At 38.7% G+C, this 27696-nt stretch overlaps 1 protein-coding gene across 6 annotated transcripts; it reads left to right on the forward strand.

Moving 5' to 3' along the window:
- Positions 1-2114: 2114 nt before the first annotated feature.
- tlk1b (tousled-like kinase 1b) lies at positions 2115-27021 on the forward strand. Of its 6 annotated transcripts, XR_014031273.1 has the most exons (23): positions 2132-2449; positions 8898-9016; positions 10261-10332; positions 10460-10498; positions 11070-11145; positions 11363-11406; positions 11604-11693; positions 11776-11862; positions 14375-14467; positions 14588-14698; positions 14788-14924; positions 17578-17763; positions 18049-18115; positions 18617-18714; positions 19068-19149; positions 20182-20273; positions 20349-20438; positions 20532-20701; positions 22506-22641; positions 23377-23488; positions 23568-23675; positions 25167-26099; positions 26186-27013. XR_014031273.1 is itself a non-coding variant. In XM_081381516.1 (22 exons), exons 1-22 carry the CDS (start codon positions 2314-2316, stop codon positions 25329-25331), a joined length of 2310 nt encoding a protein of 769 aa, XP_081237642.1. In that variant the 5' UTR covers positions 2132-2313; the 3' UTR covers positions 25332-27021. The 6 variants fall into 6 exon arrangements, 4 of the variants coding, with proteins under 4 accessions (XP_081237640.1, XP_081237642.1, XP_081237643.1 ...); XR_014031272.1 differs by having other exon boundaries at positions 2115-2449; positions 20182-20438; XM_081381516.1 differs by having other exon boundaries at positions 25167-27021.
- The last annotated feature ends 675 nt before the right edge of the window (positions 27022-27696 follow it).

The raw sequence follows: 27696 nt of genomic DNA on the forward strand, positions 1-27696 counted from the left end.
TTTTTCTTACACGAACACATTGCTTCGCTTCAGCCGTGTCACGACAGAGTCCGTCAGCAGTCGTGGGCGGAGCCTAAGCATCTGTGACATCACAAAAGCTACAATCTGCAAATGGCTTGTTCTGAGACACTGCTTTGATTTATGGGGATTAAAATGTATTAAAATACTACAATTTAAATTGATCATTTGATACAATGCACTTATTGTGTTTTTACATTGTACTTATTTTTTATATAATTACATTGTACCAAGTCGGTAACACATTATGTAACCGACCCGACTTGTTACATATGTGTAACAGTAGCTGTGTAATTACAATGTGTAAGTACAGGCTGTTCCATAACTTAATTACATGTTAAGTACATGTAGTTGCATGTTATTACAACATCTACTAAGTACTTAATTATGTAATTACTCTGTATCACGGACACCGTAAAATTAAGTGTTACCCCAAAGGAATACCTGCATGCAATTACAGCTGTAATTAATTTCTGTAATTACATCTAATGACCCTTCCCTTACATCTTAACCTATGCACCTTAAACCTAACCATCCCACCAAACCTGTACTAACCAGCATACACCTCAATAGCAGCAAAAGACTTTTGCAATACATCATTAACACAATAACAATAAGTTCATTGTACCTAACACATTATTTTATTTTTTTTATGTAAGTACATCAAAAGAAGGTGAAGAGGTTCTTTTCATCAGACTGTGGAGTGGACAGGGTTAATGGGCGTCATCTGAGGAAGAGAGTAGTGTACGTTGGACGTGGTTTAGTGTGGCATATGACTAAAGATTGATAAATGCAGCGTCTTCTACAAAGAATAAGTCATGATGACTTATACTGTAGCAGCATTTTACCCTTCAGCAAGACATTTAATTCAGATTACAACCTCAATAGGATGAAAGTGTCTGTTTTTTTTTCTTTCTTTACAGCTCTGTGTGAACAGCTGGTGCATTATTTTCCTTTTAATAACTTGATGGTGGGGGTGAAATTATGTCTGTGGAAATTTTAGACTCTGTGACATAGAATTTTCCAAGAACACCTTCAGATTGTGAAGGAGGAGGAACCTGACACATTTCCGGTCAGATGGCAAAAAGCAGTTCCTCAAAAAAGAATCTAGTGTGATTCAGCAGGATCTATGATAAACCCATCAACCATATGAACCGATACTGCTGTCATCTGTTGATGTGAAAAGGCAGAACATTTGCATTTGAAATTTTCTTCAGTTCAGCAGAATATATAATGCGTGCTCTTATTGCGGTGAATTCCTCTGAGGTGAGTTCAGAGAGGAAGATAACTTTAGTGTGATGTGTGTTGTGAAATATGTGTCTGGATCCGTTCAGAGGGTAAAGCTCAGTTCTGGGCAGATCTCTGAGTCAGCAAATCACTGATCAAGATGTCTGCATAAACCTGCATAGACAACCACACACACACACACACACACACACACACACACACACACACATTAGGAAGTTTCATCCATTAAAAAAACACACTTTTGCAGTAGAGGCTCTAATGATAACATGAACTTAATGAACCTCTTTTGTGACGATGCTTGTACATTTTTATTATAATTTGCATTATATTTATCGAATAGTGATTGTTGGTAACACTTTATTTTACAGTTTCCTTGTTACACCTGTTACATGTAGTTACTATATTAATAACTAAAACTATAGTAGTACTATAGTAAAATACTACAAGTAGGCTACATGTAGTTAATTAATATTACTCAGTACTTAAATGTAAAAGTACACTGTAACAAGGACAGCTTAAAATAAAGTGTAACCTAATTGTTATCTTAAAATATTTTAATAATATCATCAAATATTTCGGAATAATTATTGGACAATAACTAACCAACATCGCTGAACTCGTGTCCTGTTTCTCTTTGGGAAAACAAAATATCAAGTCCACTCAATATCATGTGTTGCATATCAATCGATATGTTTATGGATGCAATATTTGGTGAGTATTAATGTCTGCTTATACATATGCTCATAGGCTACTTATTATTTTATTCATATTTAATAGAATTTGCTAGAAGGGTTGAAGCATCAAACGTGGATTTGAAGTTTTGCACTGAGTGTGTAACCTTTGCAACTGGCGTCACGCATCGGCTACACACACACATACACACACTGAGAGTGAGTTAGTGAGGATCTCAGTGCGCACTGCGGAGCTGAAAACATGAGCAGCCTTGCATTGATTATCAGTGTTCGTGCATGATGCATTAGACACACACAGGTGTGATTTGACGGAGATCATGTGTGCGATGCGCTCTTCGCGGGGGAAAGTGTCTTCATGAGTGTCCAAAGTAACAGCAACAGCAGTGGAAGTTTGGACGGAGCGCCATCTTGCTCTCAGTTCTCGACTGGATCTCCGACCCCGGGCTCACTTTCTCCGCTCGATATCTGCGCTCCGAGGAGGCATAAAGAAGGTAAAACCGCTGTGAATATCAATTTAAAGTCTGTTCATGTGAAATCGGTCGGGATTGTGTTAGATTGACGTGTGATTTTGAGTAAATCTGGTCTTTAATCGAAGCGGTCGTGTCGGAGGCCGCTGATCTCTCGTCTGCTGACTGTGTCTCTCTGTGTTTTTATAACTAGCATCGAGTCCTAGAGATGAGCTGGTGTGTTTTAAACCGTTTGCGATGGAATCCTGTCGCTTTGTGTGTTCATAACACGGTTCATTTGACGTGAGGATGCCCATGGTCACATATTAGGGGACTCAGTCACTGGTTGTGTCTCAACCTAGCGAGACGTCTTCTCAGACTGCATTTTTTGGGCATCATAGGTGCTTATTTTTGTGTTGTTTTTATGATGCCCACAAAATGCTGTCTTTGTGTCTAGGTAGGCAGCTCGCTAGATTTTTTAGAAACAGTCAGTCTGATTACATTGAGTTGATGTTTTTGAGGTTCAGAGTGTATGTTTATCTTTTATGTATGTCATGCAATGGCTCACAAATGAGACACAGTCTGTACCTGATAAACTTAAGAATGTTTATCACCCATGCATGAAATGCAACGGCCCAAAAATGCTGTCTAGGTTGGTAGACACAGCCAGTACCTGACAAACATTAGCTGACATTTTTAAGGTGGACAGTATGCATTTGTCACTTATGCATGCATGCAATGCAATGGCACAAATGCTGTCTCACTGTTTACTAGCTTTTGAGACACAGCCAGTAAAGGATACATTATATAAGTTGATGTTTTTATGCTTAAGTGTATTTTTTTTCTAGCTCTTATGCTAGAAATGACTTAAAAATAGGTTGGCTGTTCAATATCAACACAAGTTGATGTTTAATGTGTGAGAATGAAGTCAACATGCACAGAGAACTTGCTGGATTTCATTACAATAAACATGATTTTGTGTTTTAATGGTTAAGTATTGATTTAATTATCTAGCACTTAGTGCATGTCATGCAATGGCTCGCAAGCGAGACACAGTCTGATAAAAATGAGAATGTATAGCCTACTGCATGCATGGAATGCAACAGCCCCAAAAATGTTAGGTAGGTAGATAGAAACTCACTGGCTTTTAGGATGCTGTCAGTATCTGATGAACATGAGTTGCTATATGCATTTCATGCAATGGCTCATAAATGCTGTCTAGGTTGGTAGACACAGCCAGTACCTGACAAACATTAGTTGACATTTTTTAAGGTTGACTGTATGCATTTGTCACTTATGCATGCATGCAATGCAATGACACAAACTGCTGTCTTGTTTACTAGCTTTTGAGACACAGCCAATATATGATAAATTATGGAGTTGACGTTTTTGTGCTTGAGAGTCTGCATGCAATAACAAATGTAATAGGTAGGCGGTTCAATATTAACACAAGTTGATTTTAAACGTTTGAGAATGAAGTCAACAATGCACACAGAAAACTTCCTGGATTTTATTACAATAAACATGATTTTGTGTTTTTCTGGGTGAAAGTATTGATGTATTTATCTAGCACTTAGTGCATGTCATGTAGTGGCCCAAAATGCTGTGTACTGGGCCTGGCTACAGACTAGGTTTTGAGACGCATCTGGAACATAATACATGTTAGTTTGTGTTTTGTGTGCAATGCAATGGCTCAGAAATGCTTTCTAGGTGGGTAAGATTTTGGACACATCTGATAAACGTGAATTTGTATGATTGAGTATCAGCCTATTTATTTATCTAATTCATGCAATGCTCAAAAAAATATGCTTGTGCTGGAGAGCTGTTGGCTCTTTATGGTCATTGTAGTTTTGTGACTCGTAGCTTTTTCCCTGAAATCATCTGGATGACTTTGATCCTCTAAGCAAAAGACCATCTGATACACATCTGATTTAAATTCAAGTGCTTTTTCAAATTAAGTTGTTTTGCAAAATTTAGTTTTTTAATGTGTTTTTGAAGAAATTAATGAACCTGTAAGTGTTTCACCGGATGTTTTCTGTGATATTTATCAAGTCCACCAGAGACTGGTCTGTGTAAATATGTGCTGTAAACACATGCATATGTGCACTGATGAGTGTAATATCATATGTGTGTTATGCATTACTCAGATTCTCATGTCCAAGAATAAGTTCTCAGCCATGTAATGCATGCTCTTGCTCTGCCTTTATTTATTTTTTTAAATGATTTGAAAGAGTAATCTTTCACCTGCTTGTCAAACCAAAAAGTACAATGGTTAAGGATGTTTTATGGATATCTATACTGTATAATGTTAAATAAAAATGGAACTTTCTATTCATCAAAGAATTCTGAAAAAATGTATCACTGGTTGTACAAAAATATGAAGCAGCACAACTGTTTTCAACATTGATAATAATAAAAAATGTCTCTTGAGCCGCAAATCATATCAGAATGATTTCTGAAGGATCATGTGACACTGAAGACTGGAGTAATGATGCTGAAAATTCAGCTTTGATCACAGGAACAGATATTCTAAACTAATAATATTTCACAATATTACTGTTTTTACTGTGTTTTTGATTATTTAATTGCAGCATATGAGATTTTTCACACACAAAAAATAATTTCTTACGAGCCCAAACCTTTAAGCACTAGTATATGTTGAAGTGCAATGCTATTAACGTCTGATACTAATAGAAATTAAGTGGAATTAAGATTTGCCCCAGGAATTAAGTTTTGAGCATGTAAAACAAATGGTTGATGTTTCATCCATTTATTTGAAATCCTTCACTTGAATGAATGAATGACTGAAATAAATTCTCAATTTAAACATTTGGCGGTTGTTGTTACCTATTAAAATCAAATCAACTATCAGATATAAAAGTAGCTGTAAAAAATGTGCAAGATCATACCATGGTACTGACATAATACAACCTTTGTTAAAGTTAGGTTATAAAAATATAACTGTTCATTGTTAGTTCATGTCAGCTCAGGTCCATTCAATAATATTAGCACAGACAGAGACTGTTGGAATTAAAATGAAAGTTTAATAAATGTTCATGTTAACAAACGTAACCTTATTGTAAAGTGTTACCATGATTTTTAATAACCATCCATAAGAAGGTGGGTTAATATTATTATGTTATAATATGATATCTCGAAGGCTCAGTCACCTGTGCATCGGTGCACAAACTAGGATGTGGTTTGTTTGTTTCCTGATCATTTGCTTGTACTAATTCTTCCACTCCACCTCCTGCATGTCTGGATCTTGTGTCTTTCTTATGCGGCCAAGCAGTACTTGGGTTATTTGCCAAACCAGACGTGGCCTTAGGTTTGTGTATACTCATTCCTAGTATTTTGATTTGTCATTTATATGTCCTTTATCTGGGCAGCTGTGCTCTTCCTTCCCTGTTGACCTTCATAATTTTTCCACCCCTCCACCATCTTGGGATCTCTTTGGCTTGTAGCTCTTTCTGGCACGAATCTTATCATGGCAGTGGTGTCGTGCGCTTCCAGTGCGCAGGTTATTATGGCTGGAGAACACGAGTGAACCTGGGCTGTTTCGTCTAGTCACTGTAATGAGGTTTGAAGACCAGATGATTCTTTGAGACAGGTTTTGTAATGATGATTCATATTGGTCTTGTCGGCTGCTGATACTGTATTCTCATGTGCTGAAGAAACGGGGCCATTTGGCTGCGGCATCGATGATGGATTCTGTCATCGGGCTTCTGGTGCCAGATCATGTCAAACATGATAAACTAAAGGAATGGTTAATTCACCCAAAAAATGTAATTCTTTCATTATTTAGTCACACTCTCATGTTGTTTTCTTTTTTTCCCCCAAATTCAGCAATAATTCAGCTGTTAAGCTCCAAAACAATGGCACAAAAACCCATGTATAACTAACTAATGCACAATGATGGGTCTTATGAAGTCATACAAGAGCTTTGTGTGAGGAACAGACCCACATTTAAATTGTTATTCATTGAAAAGAACAGGTAGGCTATAGAATATTGAATTAATCTTAGAAGAACATTATTTTATACTTACTAAAGTTACATTTATTTGGTCAATAATAAAGTAAAAAAAGGTATGAATGTATTGTAATTGATTCCTGTGATGGTAAAGCTATATTTTCAGCATCATTACTCCAGTCTTCAGTGTCACATGATCCTTCAGAAATTATTATAATATGATGATTTAATGATCAAGAAACATTTCTGATTATTATCAATGTTGAAAACAGTTGTGCAGGAAACTGTGATGAATGTTTTTCAGGATTTTTGATGACTAGAAAGTTCAAAAGAACAGCATTAATTGAAATTGGATGTTGACTTTTGTTGAATAAATGTATTATTATTATTTAATTTTTTTAAATCTTCCTGACCCCAAACTTTTGAACGGTAGTGTGTGTTCAGTAGTCTATGTCACCAAATAGCGTACCGCACGATATACGTCACCTTTTCTCATTAATATTCATTAAGCTAGCGACGGTTGCTAGGGGGGTCAAACTCGCGCGTGTCACTCATGCTAGACGCATGTAAACAGTTTACGGACGAGATGTCTACTGAGCTAAACCTGCTAACTCTGTCCGAGAATGATGTCCCCGGTGCCAACTTCACTGGTATAGAAGTAGAAGAACATACAAATATTCAATTGAAGAGATGGCTTGAGTGTAGAGGGCTGAAAAAGACGGGAAAAAGAGCCGACCTGATCCAGAGGTAGATTGTTATCGACAGAATTTCTCCCCCAAAAAACATCGCCTTACGCCACTGACAGTGACATTTTGCAGTTTCAACAAGCTATCTTTTACCACCCTATGTCCTGTCTGTCATATATATTATGTCCTCTGGTTGTCTTACGTCTGACAGTTGTTGGGGGTAATTTATATTATTATTAATGTATTTATTTTTTGTTTAGCGATCGCTAATGCTACTTGGTCACAACCAACAACACTTAATGGGTATTTCATTGTTATTCATGATGATTTTAAACTATTAACTTTTGAATTAAAATGTTTAAAAGATCATTTCATGTGTATGCATGCATTTCATTAGTTTTATGTAAAATACATTTTGATCAAAAATTCCCAAGATATCAATTCTATGTTAATCTACTCATTACCTCAAAACTTAGAATATTTTCTATTATCTTTCTTTATTGCTTTCACTGTACATACAATGAAGGCAATAGTGCACAACTGTTCTCTTTGCAATTAACCTTCATTCTCTCTGTGGATATAGGTTATAAATTACCCCTATATGTAAACAAAAATGAAATAATAAATCCAAGTAAATGTTTATAGAAAATAACTTTTTACATTTTCAAAGTTCAAGTGTATATTTCAGAATGAAATTGAATGGGGTCACTTGTTGGAAATATGATTGCCTTTAAGCATCAAAGTAATATTGAGATGACCCCTCTAAATATTGATAGATTTTGGATTAAATGTGCAGAATTAGTAGAACATTTCACAACTTAAATAAAGCTTTAACATGTCTTCTTTTATTTACTTTGCCAACTGAACTTGAGCGAGCGCGCTTCTATGTTGACCCCCTTCCGGTTTACGTTGCTGACGTCACGCGGCCTTGCGGTCTAAAAATAGCACTCGTGCGGCACGCTATTGAATGTGTAATATTGAGGTCACAGTGGCATGTGAAAAATACTCATTGTATTTACTTGTATTTTATTTATTTTTTTTCTGTAGATTGTGTCGTCATTATTTTCTGAGACTAAAATAGATGAATGGAGCTAAACTGTCAGTGGCATCAGCTGATAATGAGCAGGAAACCTCTCATTGTACTTCCTGTTTGTCATTCTGACTCCCGCAGGAAGAAGCTGTGCTGAAGTTTGCCATGAAAAATGAAAATGGCTAAAAGAGCAGATACATTTTTTTTTTTGGTTTTAAGAAGCTTGAGCATAGTCAGATCTGAAGGATGGTGGACGTCTCGAGGCCGGGACACACCAAGCCGACGTCAAAGAACTAGTGGCGACGAAAGCCGACTGTGTTGTCGGTTGCGTCTCGGCCAAAAAGCCATGCTTGAACAACTAGCAACTGTTAACTAGCATGTGCGTTCGTGCCTGCGTGTAATGTATGATGATGTAAAATGTAAAAAGTTCTGTCGCGACGTGAAATATACGCAATGAAAGCCGACCAATCAGTTTGTGAACATATCCCCATGCCTTTAGGTTCAGTATCTTTAGGTTTGGTGTTAAAATGCCAATGTGAACGCTAAGCGGACCAGGACTAAAAGTTTTTTTTTTTGTGAAAAGAACTACAAGTGTGAACACATCCTAAGTTCTTGGTGTGCCTTTAAACCAGTAATACGTATGATCTTTTGGCTCTTTTAGGGTGGCATATGATCAGAAAACAATGACTTGATGGTCTCGTAAGATTCCAGGAGGATGCGTCACCATGATCACACCCCTCCCGAATCCGAAGCCTGAGTACCTGTGTGTGAATGTGTTGAGCGTGACACGTTTGTCTGTGTTTGTAGGAATGGATGAGCTGCATTCCCTGGATCCACGTCGGCAGGAGCTCTTGGAGGCACGTTTCATCGGGGCGGTTAGTGGAAACACAGGAGGAAGCACAGGGAGCGCGAGCGGCGGACCTAAAGTAATGCACACGCATGCAAACACACACATGTGCATCATCATGTAATTATAAGTTATTATTTATATTTAATTCATTTGAATATAATTTAGATATGTTGATACTTTCTCTAAAATGGCAAAATGGGTTATTTTTGTTTTCTTTAAACTGAATCATTCAAGCATCATTCAACTAATTAAACAATGTTCAATGTATAAAACAAGTATAAAGCTATTTGAAAAGTTTTTCAGACACTAATTTCGTTTTAATTTTTCTCTAAATGAACACCAATAAGAATCTGCTCATTTTATGTGCATCAATTCAACAATAGATAGTAATAAAAAGCTAAATTTACCTACATATACATTTTTTTCGGTAAAGGATTGAAACGTCCAATGCATGGACTTCTGAATCATTGAATAAAAGAATCGATTCACTTGAATCGATTCACTTTGAAGTGAACTGAACTTACCAAGCCTAACACAGTTTTCGCTTTTGTATACTCTATTAAAGACTCTATTAAAACCATATTTCGTAACACTCACATACTTGCAAGAACCCAAGATGAGACTATTGTAATGACATTAGAGTCATAATATTGCTTAAAGGGGACCTATTATGTCTTTTTTCAAAGTCTTAATCTTGTTTTTGGGCTCTGCTAGAATAGGTTTTCATGCTTGAATGTTCAAAAAAACTAATTTTCACATATTCGACATTGTCGTAGCGAGCATCTCTCTTCCCAGTCTGTCAGTAACGCTTAGTTTAGTTCCTGTCTCTATGAAGCCCCTCCTGGAAAGCGCAGTGTGCTCTGATTGGTCGGCTGGATCAGTGTGTTGTGATTGGTCAACCTCTTCAAGCATGTTTGGGAAATGTTACGCCCCGTACCATAACAGCAAGTTTCAACACACTACTAACGCAACTCAGGCCTCACCTGCATATGCCTTGGGCTGGAATTATTTAAATGAGGAATATTGTGACACGTTCGTTCCTGGAAGAAAATTCAAGACTACAAGGGGTTTCAGGGAGTTCAAGAGAGAAACAGTGCGCACTGATATAGAGAATAACGCCCTTCAGACTTTTTCATGCTCAAACAGCAACATTACAACCTAAAGAAAGTTAAACATGTAAAAAAGCATTTAGGGGACCCCTTTAATTTTCTTTTACCGGTGAAATCAGTGTGAATATTTTGAAAGATTTTAAGCTCTCTGTCACGACCTGGACTAAACCTGCTTTATATTGTCTTAATCTTTTTCTTTTTCTTTTTTTAGGGTTTGAACAATAACGAATGTTCTAGTCACAGTTTTGGCAGCCTGGGGTCATCTAGTGACAAGGAGTCCGAGGTGAACTTTATGGACATGTATACTCAAAGATTTGACATTTATATTTATAGCTTTATATTGATTGAACGGATCTGTTTCAACAGTTTGTCCATGTGTTTAAAAAGTACTTTTTTTCATTCCCATAAAGTACTCTGACATAAAGAAAGGAGGATCGCCTGCCTATTCAGTAAGTTTGATGATTATATATATATATATATATATATATATATATATATATATATATATATATATATATATATGTATATGTATATGTATGTATGTATGTATGTATATATGTAAAAAATAGTTATGTGATATAATATCTTAGATGTTAAAGTTGATGTGCCATCATTTTAAAGCTGTAGTGGAGAGAAGATTTTCAGTAATAAATTATTTTTGAGTTCCTTCCTCCTGCAAAGCAATTTTATTCTTTGTTTTCTTAGTGCATAACTCTTATGAATTGCTTTTTTGATTGTTTGACTGTCATTTTGAAGCTTGACTGCACCTGTCCATATTCACATTTATTACATTGAAAGAGCAGGATAGTAATAAAAAAAAGTCAAATGGGTTTGGAATGACATGGTAAATGATGTTTGGAATGCAGAGTGTGTGTCTGGAAGCCTCTTTGGTGAAACTTTTACAACTCCTTTGAGGCCTGAATTCAGCTTTAGATGGATCTTTCCCAAAGCATTTATATTGATTTAGTGAATGGAAGAACTGATTGAATAAAATAGTAATGCTTTTCCTGTTTTCCCAAGACTCCAGAGAAGAAGCACTCCGAGTCATCCAGGGGAAGAAAGAGGAAGGTTGATAACCAATCAGAGAGCAGTCAAGGTAACGTTGACTTCCTGTGCTTATGAATGAAGCATTTCTTAACGAGACACAATAGTTTGTTTGACAACTACATTTTTCAGTTAACAGACCTGCATTTTGGAAACGTCCAGGATCAGAGTTTGTTGGGAAATACAGCATTAAATTTTTAGCATGGAAATAATGCAGTGCACTCACAGAAAAGTGATTGTATCCATATTTTTTTTTTTTTACCTTTCAGGAAAGTCTTCCGGCCGAGGGCCCAAGATCAGCGATTATTTTGATGTGAGTAAAGCTTTGTGCGGATGACTCTGCGTTTAGTCAGCTGTGTATTAAATGTCAGTCAGGTGTCAGAGCTTTTAGTCAGAGTACTGCTGCTTTTCCATTGTGTAATGGCTGCTCGCTTTAGGAGATGTTTTGACTTGTAGAGTTGTGAAATTGGTAACATTGTGATGACGCCACACCATGTCTCCTTCCTGAAGTTCCAAGGAGGAAACGGATCAAGTCCAGTCAGGGGTCTTCCTCCGGTCCTGCGCTCGCCACAGAACTCTCACTCTGCACCTGGGGCTATCGTAAGTCGTGAGGAAGGTCTAAACGTCAGCATGGATCCAGTGATGCTTATTTTTATTAATGTCGCTGTTTTTCACTCTTCAGGTCAGACAGAACAGCTCCTCACCCACCAGCCTGTGTTTCATAGATCACATGATGAATTCAAAACAGCTTAGCAGCAGAAGTGTCCAGGTAATACTTGCGTCACTATTGCTCATGCACTATCGTATATGCTCTGCTCTTTCTGATTCTGTTAAACTTGTCAGTCTGCAGGACACTGTTGTGCACTGCTCATAGGTGTGCACTTTGAGACACTGATTCACGTGCACTGATTCTGTTAAACCTGTGCATTGCACGCTTGGACAGTGAAACGTGCGCTGCATACTGTGACACTTTCATTGCACACTGCCATTTTTAAATAAGCACTGCATGCTCTGCTGTTAAATGTGTGCACTGTTAAACAAGGTCAACATGACACCGTTGCACAATGCACACTGAATATTACTGTCACTGTTTAACTTGCACTGCACACTATCGCCGCTTTCCGACCAAGTAGTTACAGGAACTTAGTTCTAGGAACTGTCCACTTCTAAATAGTTCTAAGAACTACTCTCCCCCAAACTCGGTTTTGCGGTCGCACTGGCCAAGTGGCCATAGGAAGGGGTAAGGGAGTGACACAAGCACAGTGACTTTTATTTTGACGGCGAGACGGACCTTTATTTTGACGGCGCTGAGAACGCCAGAGCAAACAATGCTCGCATTCTCTGTGTTTATTAGTTAGCGATCTGTCTAACACCGTACTGTTTAATATGTTATTAGATAGAACTGTTATAGAAAGTAGACAGTATATGAAAAAAGGTTATTAGCCTATGCCGTGTGGTTGATGTCCAGTGTTGCTAGCTGGGCACCCTACTCTGAAGTAGGACCTAAATTAGTTCCTACAAATGGAGTTCCAAGAACTAAAATCGTTCCTAGTTCCTGCGGTGCCAACACGCCGACATCAGGGTACTTTAGCCAATAGTTCTAGGAACTGTGAAAGGGTTCCTCCGGTCGGAAAGCGGCTTATGACTTGCACTGCACACTTCGTCACTGTAATGTGCATTCCACACTGACATTTAAATATGCACTGCATACGGTGACACTGTTAAGTAGTTCAAGGTTATTTGTCACACATGTGCACTGCATGCTCTGGCACTCTAAGCTCACTCTCACACTGATGCTCTTAAAAATACACACTGTACACTATGATTCGTTTACATTAATAATTGCACTGTACAGTGACAGTTCAACAGGCACATTGTGATACTTTTAAAAAAATATTCATTGCACGCCCTGACACTGCCTTGCATACACTGCACACACTGTTAAATAAGCACTGCACACACTGGTGCTATTAAATGTGTGCATGGCTGGCACTGATAAACAAGGTCAACATGACACTGTTTAACAGAAGCACTGCATGCTCTGAAGCACTATATAGTGAGTGACGCTGTTAAGTGGTTCTTGGTCATTCTGCTCTGGCACTGTTAAATGAGCTCACTCTCTAAAAATTGACATGGTTACATCATAATTTGCACTGCACAGTGACGGTTTAACAGGCACACTGTGACACTGTTAAAAATATTCATTGCACGCTCTGACACTGCAAAACTTACACTGCTCACTGGCACTGTTAAATAAGCACTGCACACACTGATGCTGTTAAATGTGTGCAATGCATGCCCTTGCACTGATAATCAAGGTCAACATGACACTGTTTAACAGAAGCACTGCATGCTCTGATGCTGTGAAATGTGCACTGCACTTAAGCACTATATACAGTGTCGCTGTTAAGTGGTTCAAAGTTCTTTGTCACGTGTCCACTGCATGCTCTGGCACTGTTAAATGAGCTCACTCTCTAAAAATGTACACGGTTACATCATAATTTGCACTGCCCAGTCACAGTGACAAACCGTTCACTCCACACTGACACTGTTAAATAAGCACTGCATATGCAGATGAAATGCATGCGTGCTCTGGCACTCTTAAACAAGTTCACTTTCAAACTTTGATGCTGTTAAACATGCGCACTTCTCTGACACTGTTTTTATACACTTTTTAAATATGCACACACTAGGGCTGTGAAACGATTAATCGCGATTAATTGCATCCAAAATAAAAGTTTGTGTTTACATAATATATGTGTGTGTACTGTGCATAATTATTTTGTTAAAATAAAACACACATATGCATCTATATATTTAAGAAAAAATTTGTATTTATATATAAAATATTGATATTTATTTATAATACAAGTGTGTATATATATATATATATATAAGCAACTATTTCTTAAATATATGCATATGTGTATATTTATATTTACGAAATAATTGTGCACAGTACACACACATATATTATGTAAACACAAACTTTTATTTTGGATGCAATTAATCGCGATTAATCGTTTCACACAAGTAGCGCACACACACACACACACACTTACATTATTAAACGTGCACTGCACATACTCCAAATACTACATACTCTGACGCAGTTATATGTGTGGTGTACTATGTGTTCTGATGCTATTAAACACGCTCGCTTGCACTGTGATGCACAGTTTACTGTGACTTGATAACACATGATGACATGGATAGGATATTCTCTCTCAATCTCTGTTGTTATTTTCATTCTTTATTTCTCTTCCCTTCTCTGCTCTCAGACGGATTTGACACTGTTGAAACTGGCTGCGCTTGAGAGCAATAAGAATCTTGACCTTGAGAAGAAAGAGGGCAGAATAGATGATCTACTCAGGGTGAGTAACAAACAGACGAGCATCTGAGTGTCACCTGTCCTTGAGATTTCTTTTTATGTAGAAATCGCAAAGTGCCATTTTGAGTTCAGAAATTGAGTGGTTTTGATATTTTCTCCCCAGGCGAACTGTGACCTCCGCAGACAGATAGATGAGCAACAGAAGCTGCTGGAACGTTTCAAGGAGCGTCTGAACAAATGCACTACGATGAGTAAAAAACTCCTCATTGAGAAGGTGAGCTGTGTTTGATATGCTCACAGCTGCTTATTTCTAACGTGTCAGGGGTAGTTGAGTGACTCTTGAGTGTGTTCTTGTCTTCCCAGAGCACTCAAGAGAAACAGTCCTGCCGGGAAAAGAGCATGCAGGACCGGCTGCGCCTGGGGCACTTCACCACAGTCCGGCACGGAGCGTCCTACTCAGAACAGTGGACAGATGGATATGCCTTCCAGAACCTAGTCAAGTAAGAGTCGCACACTCAATCAGTGTGGCTTAGTCTGGGACGGAAAAAGTGTAGAAATGGACCGTCATCATTTAGGACTTGACCTGGACGCCAGTGTGCTGCTATTCAGTTTGACGCAATGTAGTCTCACAATGTAACCAGACCTGCTGACGGCAGAAGGACTAGACTCCATAGCGGCTTTCATTGGCCAAGGACCGCCCAGAGGCCGTTTGACTGACATGAAAAGCAGCCAATCACAGTTAGTTTTGTTTAGCATCATGTTTAGGGGCGTGAAAATATAAAGTCAATGTCTCAATGATAACAGACATTGATTCTTGGATGTCTTTTAATGGATCTATGCTGTGAACTTGATCCTGATAAGCGCTTATTGTCACAGTTTTAAACTAGATGGATTTTTTTTTTTTTCTTTTATGAGGTGCAGGACTTGACATGACCTTTTTTATATTATCTCATAATTTGGCAGCAGGAATATTAGGCTGCTGTCACTTTAAGACCTGATGCACATGCATTCATACATTCTGTTCTCTTTCTCAACTGTTTAAACTAAATAAATCCTTCCGCATTAGCCCGGATGAGGTGGTTTGGCCATCTGTGGTTTGGCGTCACAATGACTTTGTTGCGTTCTTTAAGTCTGTCCAGGAACACACACGTCTCCCAGAGATCCTGGAGAATTCAAAGAATCAGATGACGACTTTGAAACTCTCAAAATGTTTCCCTTTTCGTGTGCCTTTAGCTGCGTTCACACTGCCGTCGCTGCATGTCCTCAGTTCAATGGCGTCAACACATGAGTACCACCGTATGTACACAGAGACATATCATAAATTATATTGTAGTTGCTGACTGCTAAAATTAACCTGTCCTCCATCTTGCCTTTGGGTGCTTCTCATTTCTTATTTGTGCATCTTCGTTTCATTTCCTCGCGTCTTACATCGTGTCCTATCCAGATGCGATGCGATAAGATTCCAGCGACAAATAATTTGTCTGTCCACACTAGACGCGACTGCGAGATGCGTCGAAAATCAATCAAAACCCACAGCCAATCAGAACAGCGTGTGGGCGGAGTCTCGCGGCACCAGAGTAACGGCACTCGCTAGAAAATGGATGAGTAGCTACATAATCAAATTCACAAATATTACACCATTTAAACATTATTAAAAATACATAGGCTACTGAGTTACTAAAACAATCTTTGTCAGATAATACACTTTGTTCACAGTTTGAACGTTCTTGTTTCCATATGTTTAATTTCAAGATCTGAGGTGAATTATTCATTGTTGATTTTTCAGCTACAAAGCTGGAGCACTAAATGATATTCAAAGTCACATTACACGCTTTAACATTAAATAAAGCACATAAACAGTACCTGAGATTATCATCAACACACTTTGTGTTTGTTGTTCCAGCGTGACGTCGCCAAAAAATAGAAACCGTTTCTAAAATAAAATCGTTGCGGCTGGTTAGGACAAAAACTCTGATTAACATGGAAAATATACCTTAGTTAGGACACGGTGTTAGCTCTACTCCTCTTTAGGATGCGAGGGAAGGATAGACCTGTGTGTCCTCGCTCATGACTCCTCAGAAAGCATCCTCACTCCTTGTGGGGCAATTAGAGAATTGAGATGCCCTTAAAGACGTCTGGTTTGATCGGTTTCTGGGTCACGGGCTGGAGGTTGTTAGCCTGGTCCTACCAGTCACTCGTACATTTCATTTGTACAGAGAGTCTGGCCACTCTCCATTGACAAATGTTAACTTCCTTGAAGGCGGGTACTCTGTTGAAGTTTAACTGGATCTGCCATAACCAATCGCTAATGTTTGGTCGTGACGTAACCCTACAACTCAAACTAGCGTCATCGTTCTCAGCCACTCCCTCTGTTCGCTGATTGGACCGGTAAAACTTTGGCCGGAGAGAACCCAAGAATACACCGCAAACCCAGACGGAGTACTGAAGGAAAATGAAAATTGAGCGGAAGTACGTAGGAGGGCGGAGCCAGGCTAGGAGGACGTGGGAGTCAGGAAATGAGGAAGCATCAATTTGAGTATTGAGAAGCACCCACTGACACTCTACTACAGGATGTAGTGACGGGTCACATGCACTCCACTGACTTCACTCCTATTGGTTGTCGCTTCCGAAAGTCGCGCTTCATTAGCATAAAGTTAAACATGTCTCAACTTTGTTGCATATCTACAAGCTACATCCTGTTGCCAGAAATGGCTAGCTCTCCATTGAAATGAATGGGATCATGTAGCTTTGTCATGCGTATCATTGGTGGTGTGAACCGAGCTTTATGCATCAGATGTTCAGCCAACGGTCTGGGCGTGACATCTGAGGCTGAGACTAGACGAAATGTGGCATAAAGCATTAAGTTAATGCACTGACCTCAGCTCTAACCCTAATTTACAGAATTTGACATTATATTTAGTCTGTAAATAATTCTAGAAATGAAATCCAGATGGGATATTGGTGAACTTTTAATGAATTAATTAAATATTGAATTTTTGTACAAACATTAGTGTTAATGCATTGTACATTAGTTTGGATTAAAGTATCTGCCATTGTAAATAATAAAATAGGGCGAGTCTTTTCTGTCCTGCATTTGCCTGTTATTATTTTTTTTATTGGGGTTTTAATATTTTTCTATTTCTGTTTTAATAGGCAGCAAGAGTGGATAAACCAGCAGAGAGAAGAGATTGAGAGGCAGCGGAAACTTCTAGCAAAGCGCAAACCTCCCAGCACCCCCTCCTCCCAGAGCCCGACCCCCAATGAGTCCAAACAGAGAAAGACCAAAGCCGTCAATGGAGCTGACAACGACCCCTTCCTCAAGCCCAGCCTGCCTACGCTGTGAGATATTAACACACACACACACACACACACACACACACACACACACACACACACACACACACGCATACTCGTTTCTTGCCTTCGAAATGCAGACTTCCCATTGACTTCTAATGTTATTAAAATTAGATAATTAGGACACAATTCATCATTTTTAAGATCATTATACAAGCATGGATGATTTATAGAAGCAGAAAAGGCTGATAAAGAAAAAAGTCAATGTTTTCTGCAATATTGTCTTCAAAATGGTTCTATTATTGAAATGCTTCTGTATTGAATGTGCAGATTGACTGTGGCAGAGTATCATGAGCAAGAAGAAATTTTCAAACTGAGACTGGGTCATCTCAAAAAGGTTAGTTTCTCTATATAAACAATACACACACACACACACACACACACACATCACACACACAGTCATGAGCATCAGAGTAATATGGTTAAAAGGCAGTGAGGTCTTGCAGAAAGGATGTTTTAAGCTTTCTTTTTGTCCTTTCACTGGAATCTGTCATTCATACTTGAGTATGTTAGTATGTGCTCAAGTGTGTGTGTGTGTGGTCCAGTTAAATCCTATGGTATAGGGACAAAATGTCCCCACAAAGATGGCAATTTCCGAAATCCTTGTCCTTGTGGGGACATTTTTTGGTCCCCATGAGGAAATCGGCTTATAAATCATACAGAATGATGATTTTTTTAAATTGTTAAAATGTAGAAAGTTTTGTGTGATGGGTAGGTTTAGGGGTATGGTTAGTGTGTAAGGGGAGAGAATATACAGTTTGTACAGTATAAAAATCATTGTGTCTATGGAAAGTTCCCTTAACGCATGAAAACCCAACGTGTGTGTGTGTGTGTTCAGGAGGAGGCAGAGATTCAGGCGGAGCTGGAACGGTTAGAGCGCGTGAGGAATCTGCACATTCGAGAACTTAAAAGAATCAACAATGAGGACAGTTCTCAGTATGTACCGCCCATTACATATAATTATTTCAATGAAATCTTAAATATTGTTTTTGGAGATTTGAAATATGGGGATGGAAAGAGCTGAGAAACACTGCAGATAAAATGCACTGCCTACATGCATGTAAATGCATCAGAGACACGCTGTGCCGCTGTCAATTATTGCATGTGTTTTTTCTATCGGCTGAACACAAGAATCAGCGATCAATTTTGAGAGTGTGCTACACTGTGCTGAATTAAAAAGTCTGGGTCAACATTTTCTGTTTGCTCCATAATGTGCTTCTGAAAAGAAATAATAACACTCTTAATCTCAGAATATCTTTAAGTTGTGAATATGCCTGGTGTGTTTGTAGGTTTAAAGACCATCCAACCCTTAATGAAAGGTATCTTCTGTTACACTTGCTGGGAAGAGGAGGTTTCAGTGAAGTTTATAAGGTATTTAGTTTTTTATTATTAGATGCACTTTCATACAGTTTGTGTTCTCTCCTGTTCGACACAATATATTACTGTTCAAAAGTTTTTTTTTAAGTTTTTTTAAATTTAATTGAAAGAAATTAATGCTTTTATTCAGCAAGGACACATTAAATTGATTGAATGGCAGATTTCTGTTTCAAATAAATGCTGTTCTGTTAAACTTTTTATTCATCAAAGAATCCTGAAAACATGGTATCACAGTTTCCAGAAAAATTTGGAGCAGCAAAACTGTTTTCAACATTGATAATAATCAGAAATGAGCAGCAAATCAGCATATTAGAATGATTTCTGAAGGATCATGTGACTGAAAACACAGTAATGATGCTGAAAATTCAGCTTTGATCACAGGAATTACATTTTACTATATATTCACATGGAAAACAGTTATTTAAAATTGTAATAATATTACACTTAATTACTGTATAAAGTAAAGTAAATTTTATGTACTTTATTTTTAAAAATAAATGTAGCCTTGGTGAGCAGAAGAAATGGAAAAAAAATCATTAGTGTACATTAAAGTCAACAACAAACCATTTTCACAACCCATTTTACTTCTGTGATCTGACATATTTCATTGAGAAATATGTAGAACAGGACTTGATTTTATCAAATATTATTATTAGATCATGGAACTGTTACAAAGCAGTTTTTATAGCATTTTGTTAAATAAATGCAGATATTTATATTAGCATTCATATTGTGAATTATTCTCAGTAACACCAGAAATCTATATATTTGTAAATCTGTAAATAGAGAAACTGATAAGCCTGAACCATTGTAAAACTGCACGCAGCTTTGCATTGCTTAATGCAAACGGCAAATGCAATATCATAAAAATATTTTCAAAAAAATTATAGTAATATAAAACATGTGGTTACAGCTGTGGCATGAAACACCCAATCATTAGAAAATGTTCACAGACAGCATAGACTAATTAACCTTACTAAATTAGGTCTTATTGCCTAATGAACTGTTTTCTGTCATTGTGTGAAGGCATTTGACCTGTTTGAGCAACGATATGCTGCTGTGAAGATCCACCAGCTCAACAAGAACTGGAGAGAAGAGAAGAAAGAGAACTACCACAAGTATGTCACCCACCTTTTTTTTTCCTTTCTCTCCCTCCCAAGTTTTTCACGCTCATTTGTTTGCGTCCACTCCAGACATGCCTGTAGAGAATACAGAATCCACAAGCAACTGGACCATCCCAGAATAGTCAAACTTTACGACTACTTTTCTCTGGACACTGACACGTAAGCATTTTCCATATAGTCTTTTTTGTGCATTTTTACTTGCTCTAGTTTTTGCAGCTATACAAATGCTGGCTTGATGTGTTTCTGTTGTAGATTCTGCACTGTTCTCGAGTTCTGCGAGGGGAACGATCTTGATTTCTATCTGAAGCAACACAAGCTGATGTCTGAGAAAGAGGCTCGCTCCATCGTCATGCAGATAGTCAACGCCCTCCGATACCTCAATGAGATCAAACCGCCCATCATCCACTACGACCTGAAACCGGGTGAATGCAACACGCACAATTTACCTTTGTGTGGTGCGGGACGAGTTTTGAATTGCGGGATGAAAGATACTGGGGGTGTGTTCACACTTGGCATGTTTGGTTGGATTAAAACGAACCCTGGTCGTTTAGTGCGGTTCATTTGAATAAGTGTGAACGATGCCATCTGAACCAAACAAGTGGACCAAGACGCTGAAAAGATGGGTTTCAGAACGCAACACAGACCAAAGACATGTAAATGCACCAAAAACAGGATATGATGTCACAAGATGTGACCCTAAAAAGGACAGAATGCTCAAGCATACCTGGTTTTTCTCATCATAGTCTCGATGTTGCTCATCACAGTTCAGTTCAGGCATCAGAACCGCGTCTCCTCACTGCAGATCCTGGTTTGTGTGACGGAGGGATTCCTGACGCTATTTTGACTCCTTTACACATTTTATAAGCTCTTCACGAGTTCTCAGCTGGTCAGAATACCATCATATGTAGCTACGCACATACAGCGAGTGCATTTATCCCAGAACACAGCATTGTTTAGGATGTTCGGTAAGTTCTGTCATGAAATATGTATGTACCAAGCCAACCAATCAGGTTGTGAACATATCCCTATGCTTTTAGGTTCGGTGTTAAAGTTTTTTGGTCCGGTCCAAACGAGCAAGTGTGAACACACCCTAGTATGTGTACGGGAAGCGGGAGAAAGAAACGACAAATTATAATTATCTAATAATAACAGCATACACAAATCTACTGGAGATCTGAAGCATCATTTGTGTCTGGAAAGTGGAAAAAATGGCCTATAGACACCAGAACGAGACAAAATCCAACCGGACCGGGACTGAAAAATCTGTGTAGACCTCTTCCTGCGGGCGGGAACGGGACAAAGCGGGAGTGGGATAAAATCTAACATATTTTTGACAGGAGCGGGATTGAAAAATCCTTCCGGCACAGAGCTCGACTACAGAACATGGCTGTGTCCGAAAGCTAAAAACGTTGCCTCAATAGGCGGCATACGGTGCTACAAAGACAAGAAGACACGTCCGAATCCAATAATCGTGTCAAATCCTGTCTGAGATCCCTTCATCTGATCGATTTTTGAAGGCATCATAGATGCATCCTTCCCTGCCTTTAATGTCCCACAATCCTGTGCGTTCCATTCCATGACCCTTGAGCTAAAAAAAATAAAGATGGCGCATGAAAGTTGCAGTTGATGGTCAGTTTGTGTGTAAATGTAAAACTTTTTCCACTCCATTTTTAGTGAGAAATTACTATTTTAGTAATTCAATATTCGCTTAGTTATCACCAAAGCTCTCTCTGTTTTGTTGTAGATCATTAAACCGTTACGCTGCCTCAGAGTCTGTCTGAAATCAGTTTCGTGAGGAATCTCGTGCACAAACGCTGCTTGGCAGGTTATCACCTGATAGGGCAGCGAGGCAACAAGTCCCTAAGCTTTCGGACACGGCCCATGTCCTCTTTCATTCACACACGTGAACTCTTCTCAGAGACTAGCGCAGGTCTTGTAGCTCATGGTGTGGATGATGAATTGGTGCAAAAAATGCTCCTTTTAAGGATGGTTTACATTTTATGCATTTGGCAGACGCTTTTATCCAAAGTGACTTGCATTGCATTTCAAGGTACACATATACATTCTTATCAGTTCTTGCGTTCCCTTGGGAATCAAACCCATGACCTTGGCGTCGCAAGCACCAACACTCTACTGTTCGAGCTACAGGAAAGGTTTTGATTGGTTGATTTGTTATTTGTCATGTAGGCTGTATAGGAAGTATGTTTTTTTGTTTTGGTTGCTCAGGAAATATCCTGTTGGTGGATGGGACAGCGTGTGGGGAGATTAAGATCACAGACTTCGGCCTGTCTAAAATCATGGATGATGACAGCTACGGAGTGGACGGGATGGACTTGACATCACAGGGAGCCGGAACCTACTGGTCAGTGTCCAGCTAAAAACTCAGCGCTTTCTAGTGCATATTACTTCTGTGCTCCCCCAAGAACTCAATCCCATGTCATTCCTAACATATTTTGTATTGTGGAACAGAAAATGTAGGAATCAGCTCTAAAAGGACGAAATAGCTGCATAAATTTGTGAGGAACAGACCAGCTGTTCTCCACTGAAAATCGTTTCCTCTGTCATAGCTCTCATATCAAATATGAATGACAGTAACGTCATGCATCAAACATGCATCTGTTTTTGCATATACATTTATGCATTTGGCAGCATTATCCAAGGCAGCTTACATTTTATTTAAAGTGCACCTTTTTATCTGGTCATGCATTTTTCCTGGGAATTTCTCTATGACATCAGAAGAATTATATGGACCACCTTTATACATTGACATTTTGACATTTTAGAGTGAAACTTAAGATTCTTAAATTTCTCTTTTTGTTTTTTTTAGAAAAATCATGTTAAAATGTATGCATCAAATATGATCCATCAGGCTTATGAGGAACGTTCATTTGTTCATCTGTCAATCATCATTGTATTGCATTATACATTTTGCTCCCCAGAGTTAAAACTGCAGAGCTTTGATCATAAAACTAAGCATAGAGTGACAAGTGATATTTAATAAACTTTAATTAACTTTAATAAAAAAGTTGATTTTTCTGACTAACATTTTAAATATATAACAAAACCAAATGTTCTATTTATTTATTTTTTTTTGTAGGTATTTGCCACCAGAGTGTTTTGTTGTTGGTAAAGAGCCTCCAAAGATCTCTAATAAAGTAGATGTGTGGTCTGTGGGCGTCATCTTCTTCCAGTGCCTGTATGGACGAAAGGTCAGTCTCAGTGTTTAGGGCTTTTGTTCTAAACCGCATTTTAGGATGAAGCTGCATTAAATCTTTTGTCATTCTGTAGCCGTTTGGCCATAATCAGTCCCAGCAAGACATCCTTCAAGAGAACACCATCCTGAAAGCCACTGAGGTGCAGTTTCCTGCCAAACCCGTGGCTAGCAACGAGGCTAAGGTCAGTATTGCGCGTTTGTATGTTAAACGCATTAGGGCTGCACAATTGATCGCAATGAAACCGCACGCGATTTGGCAAAGGCTGAGATTATTTTATGCGTAGCTTGTCAGTGAAGTACGGCTGATCGGTAATAAATGCTGCTCCATTTGAACACCAGAGGGCGACACACACACACACACACGCTAAATATGCCCCGCCGCAGAAGTACAATAACACACATCATTCTAGGAAATCCCTATCAGGCATCATCGCTGAATAAGCAGAAGATTGAAACGCTTTGATTAAACATGACTAATAAACACACGACTGCCTTATTCTGTGTAAGAAGCACATCATCTCACAGAAGGATGAGCTCAGCTGTCGATATGAAGTGAGTTTGGAGTAAAAGCATGTTATTAAATGTTGTCTTTTGTTGGAAAAGAGGTTCATAAATGCTTCTCATGTTTGGAAAGATGTGTTGCTTTTTCAAATCTAATCCAATCCAATCCAACTTTATTTGTAAAGCACACTTAAAGGATAATTCTGGTATTTAGCACTTTGAGTCTCTTTTCTGGTTTGTTTTGGATGAACTAGAGTGGTGGACACAGAAATTTTGACGATGGGTCCTGTCTCGACTTTTTGACTCGTTTAGAATCGCCTTTGAACGCTTCAGAGTGGCTGGCTATGGGCATGCCTTTAACCCTTAACGTTCGTTTTCAAAACTGTGCAACTAACCGACTGGTTAGTGGTGTTCGTTGATGTTCCAAAACAAGTAGCGTAGCGAAATACAGTTTCTGTCGTGTTTTATTTGGCATTTTGTAAAATCCCATTGATTTCTGTTGAAGGACTCATTGCTTGTTGATATTACTGCGCTACCGGAAACGGAAAAGACGCTTCAGACTCAAATATCGAGCGGAAGTTTATACGCGGTTGTGAGGTATCTGAAAAAATAGTTCCACTATAGCAAATAACACGGATTGAAATCATACATTGTGCCGATATATTTGTTTTTAATCATCAACGAACATTACTAACCACTCGGTGAGTTGCACAGTTTTGAAAACGAACGTGAAGGGTTGTTTTAAGGACATGTTCGTCCATGCCCGTAGCCAGCCACTCTGAAGCGGTCAAAGGCGATTCTAAACGAGTCAAAAAGTGGAGACAGGACCCATCGTCAACATTTCTGTGTCCACCACTCTAGTTCATCCAAAACAAACCAGAAAAGAGACTCAAAGTGCTAAATACCGGAATTATCCTTTAAAACAACAGGTTGACCAAAGTGCTGGACATTGACATGATTTCGGAAAAGATGCACGTTATAAGTGACTCAAACTCGTAGTGCTTTCAGAAGGAGCAGCGTTTACAGAGCCGTACGTCACTGACAAGCTGCGCATAACAAATAATCGCAGCCAAATCGGTTTAAGTACGAATACATGTAAATTGCGATTAATCTTGCAGCCCTAAAACGCACGTGTGGGAACGACCGTCTGAGCTGTTTCTTGTCCTCCGCAGGCGTTTATCCGCCGCTGTCTGGCTTACAGAAAGGAGGACCGTTTTGACGTCCACCAACTGGGCAGTGACTCGTACCTCCTTCCTCACATGAGACGGTCCAATTCGTCGGGGAACTTGCAGGCCACGCCCGCCAGCCCCGCCTCTTCAGGAATAATCTCCTACTGATCTCATTGGCTGATCGATCGTGATTGATGGTTCTGATGGTGATTTCCCTCCCTTCAACACCTCGGGGTGGACAGGAAGGGGGAGGAGCTATGTATCAGCTGACAGGCTGTAGGACACACCCACAACGGCCACAGTGACTGCCATTGATATTGGGGCAGGAATGACTGACGTCATTTCCTGTGTGGATCCAGATGTCAGTCAGAGCTAGAACCATTTGAAAATGGATATTTGTTTTTTTTTTTACCCGAGGCATTTTGTGGAGTAGATTTGGGAGGGTTGCGCTAACGTGTTAGCTTCTTGTTGATATCCTCCCTGAGCTACGCCTCAGTAAAGGGGTGTTTTGTTTTGTGTAAGTGTGAAATTTAGAGGCAATTAATTGTAGTGTGATTGGAAATAGACGAACGAGTGTTTTAATGTGGCACAAAGGTGTCCGTAAGAATTTGTGTGTGTGTGTGTGTGTGTGTGTGTGTGTGTGTGTGCACCTGAGAATGGATGATTTACGCCACAGCGTTATATGTTGGCTGTTCATAACATACATGTGTGTTGGCCACAGATTGCAAGGTGTGTGTGTTTGGGTGTTACAAAATACTGTCTGTTTCACTTCAAAGCAACATGTATGAACATTGTCAGCTTATGTTTAAATGGGCGCAATATTTAAAAAATGTGGATGGATGAATCTATACAAATAACGTCCAGGTCATGTTTCACCCCAAAAACAATTAATTTTAATGTACATTAAAGAAATGAAGGCTGTTTCAGGACCATTAGGCACAGATTTATCGTGACACTATTTTGATTGAGTTTTACTGTATTTATATAATTCAACTTTATAACAGTAAAACTCATCAAAATAGTGTCACAATCTATATATCTCATACTACAATGATGTATGCGTACAATGTCTTTTCCATGCATTTAATTGCCATATATTGTCAAAAATGTGATTCTTTTAAGTCGCATAATTATTTATTAGGATTTTGGGGTGTAAAATGACCTGCACATGTTATATAGATCAGTTATTGATGAGACCAGTTTCACCTGGGCGTCCTGCATGTAGGAGGAGACGCCGTAAAGAGAGTCGTCTCAGTAGACCTCTCGAACCACACCTGCGTATTTAATGAATCCAACCCTGAGCAGGTTTTCATACTTTCTCCGTTTGTTTGTAGATTTTGTTGTCTGACGCAGCATCACCTCGCTGCTACCCGATGTTGCTTTAGTTCTATGATTTACTCAGAATCTGACCAAATATAAATTTGATTTATCCGGAAACAGCATGAAAAACAAACTCCATTGTGGTTGTGAATGAGGTGTGTTGTGAGTCTGAGGGTCTGAGCGTACGAGTGTGTGTTCGAGCAGACGGAAGGTGGGCCGGACCCCACCCTTGATCGTTTAACCCCTTTATGCCCAGACCCAGTGCTGTCATGTTGCTTAGCAACCCTCGCTGATCCCGGAGCCTGAGTCAGGTCAGCATCTCCGAATGACGTGGACCGGACCGCGATCAAACTCGTCAAAGCTTCCAGAGTCTGTTTTCAGGGGAAGAATCTCAGCTTTTGTTGTTTCCTCTCTCTCTAAATACTCTTTCAAACCCCAGAAGCAGTTTTCAGCTCAACATATTGGTGATCTGTCTCTAAAGTGCTGCTGCGATTGTAGAGAATGTAGCCAAAAGAGAAATAAACATTTTGAAAATATTTGGATGCATGTGCTTTCTTTCCTTTGGTGTTTGTGGTGACATTTCTTTTTGACATTTTCATGTGAAATCAGATCTGCTGTTGTTAACCAAAAGTTGGACTACACTTCACAGCCAAGTTGAGAGATCAGTCCGCAACTGACCAGGGAATTTACCAGCTGTTTATAATTACTGACAAACTATTGTATAGCATGGAAAAACACTTTCACTAAGAAGTATTTATGTATGTGTATATGTACGTATGTGTATACATATACACATATACAGTATCGGTCAAAAGTTTGGAAACATTACTATTTTTAATGTTTTTGATAGAAGTCTTTTCTCACCAAGGCTGCATTTATTTGATCAAAAATGCAGTAAAAACAGTAATATTGTGAAATATTATTGTAATATAAAATAATGGATTTCTATTTTAATATACTTTAAAATATAATTTATTTTGATGATGCAAAGCTGAATTTTCATCAATCCATTACTCCAGTTCTCAGTCACATGATCCTTCAGAAATCATTCTAATATACATCTGTGTATATATATATATACACGTGAATTTACCAGCTATTTGTAATTACTGACAATTACATTTTATAGCATGAAATTTATTTATTTTAAATACCTACTTTACAATACTTTCTAAATACTTCCTTACTAAAAAGTTACAGAAGTTGTTCAGTG

The sequence above is a fragment of the Scardinius erythrophthalmus genome (genome assembly GCF_964197995.2).
Source record: "Scardinius erythrophthalmus genome assembly, chromosome: 12".
NCBI lineage: Eukaryota > Metazoa > Chordata > Actinopteri > Cypriniformes > Leuciscidae > Scardinius > Scardinius erythrophthalmus.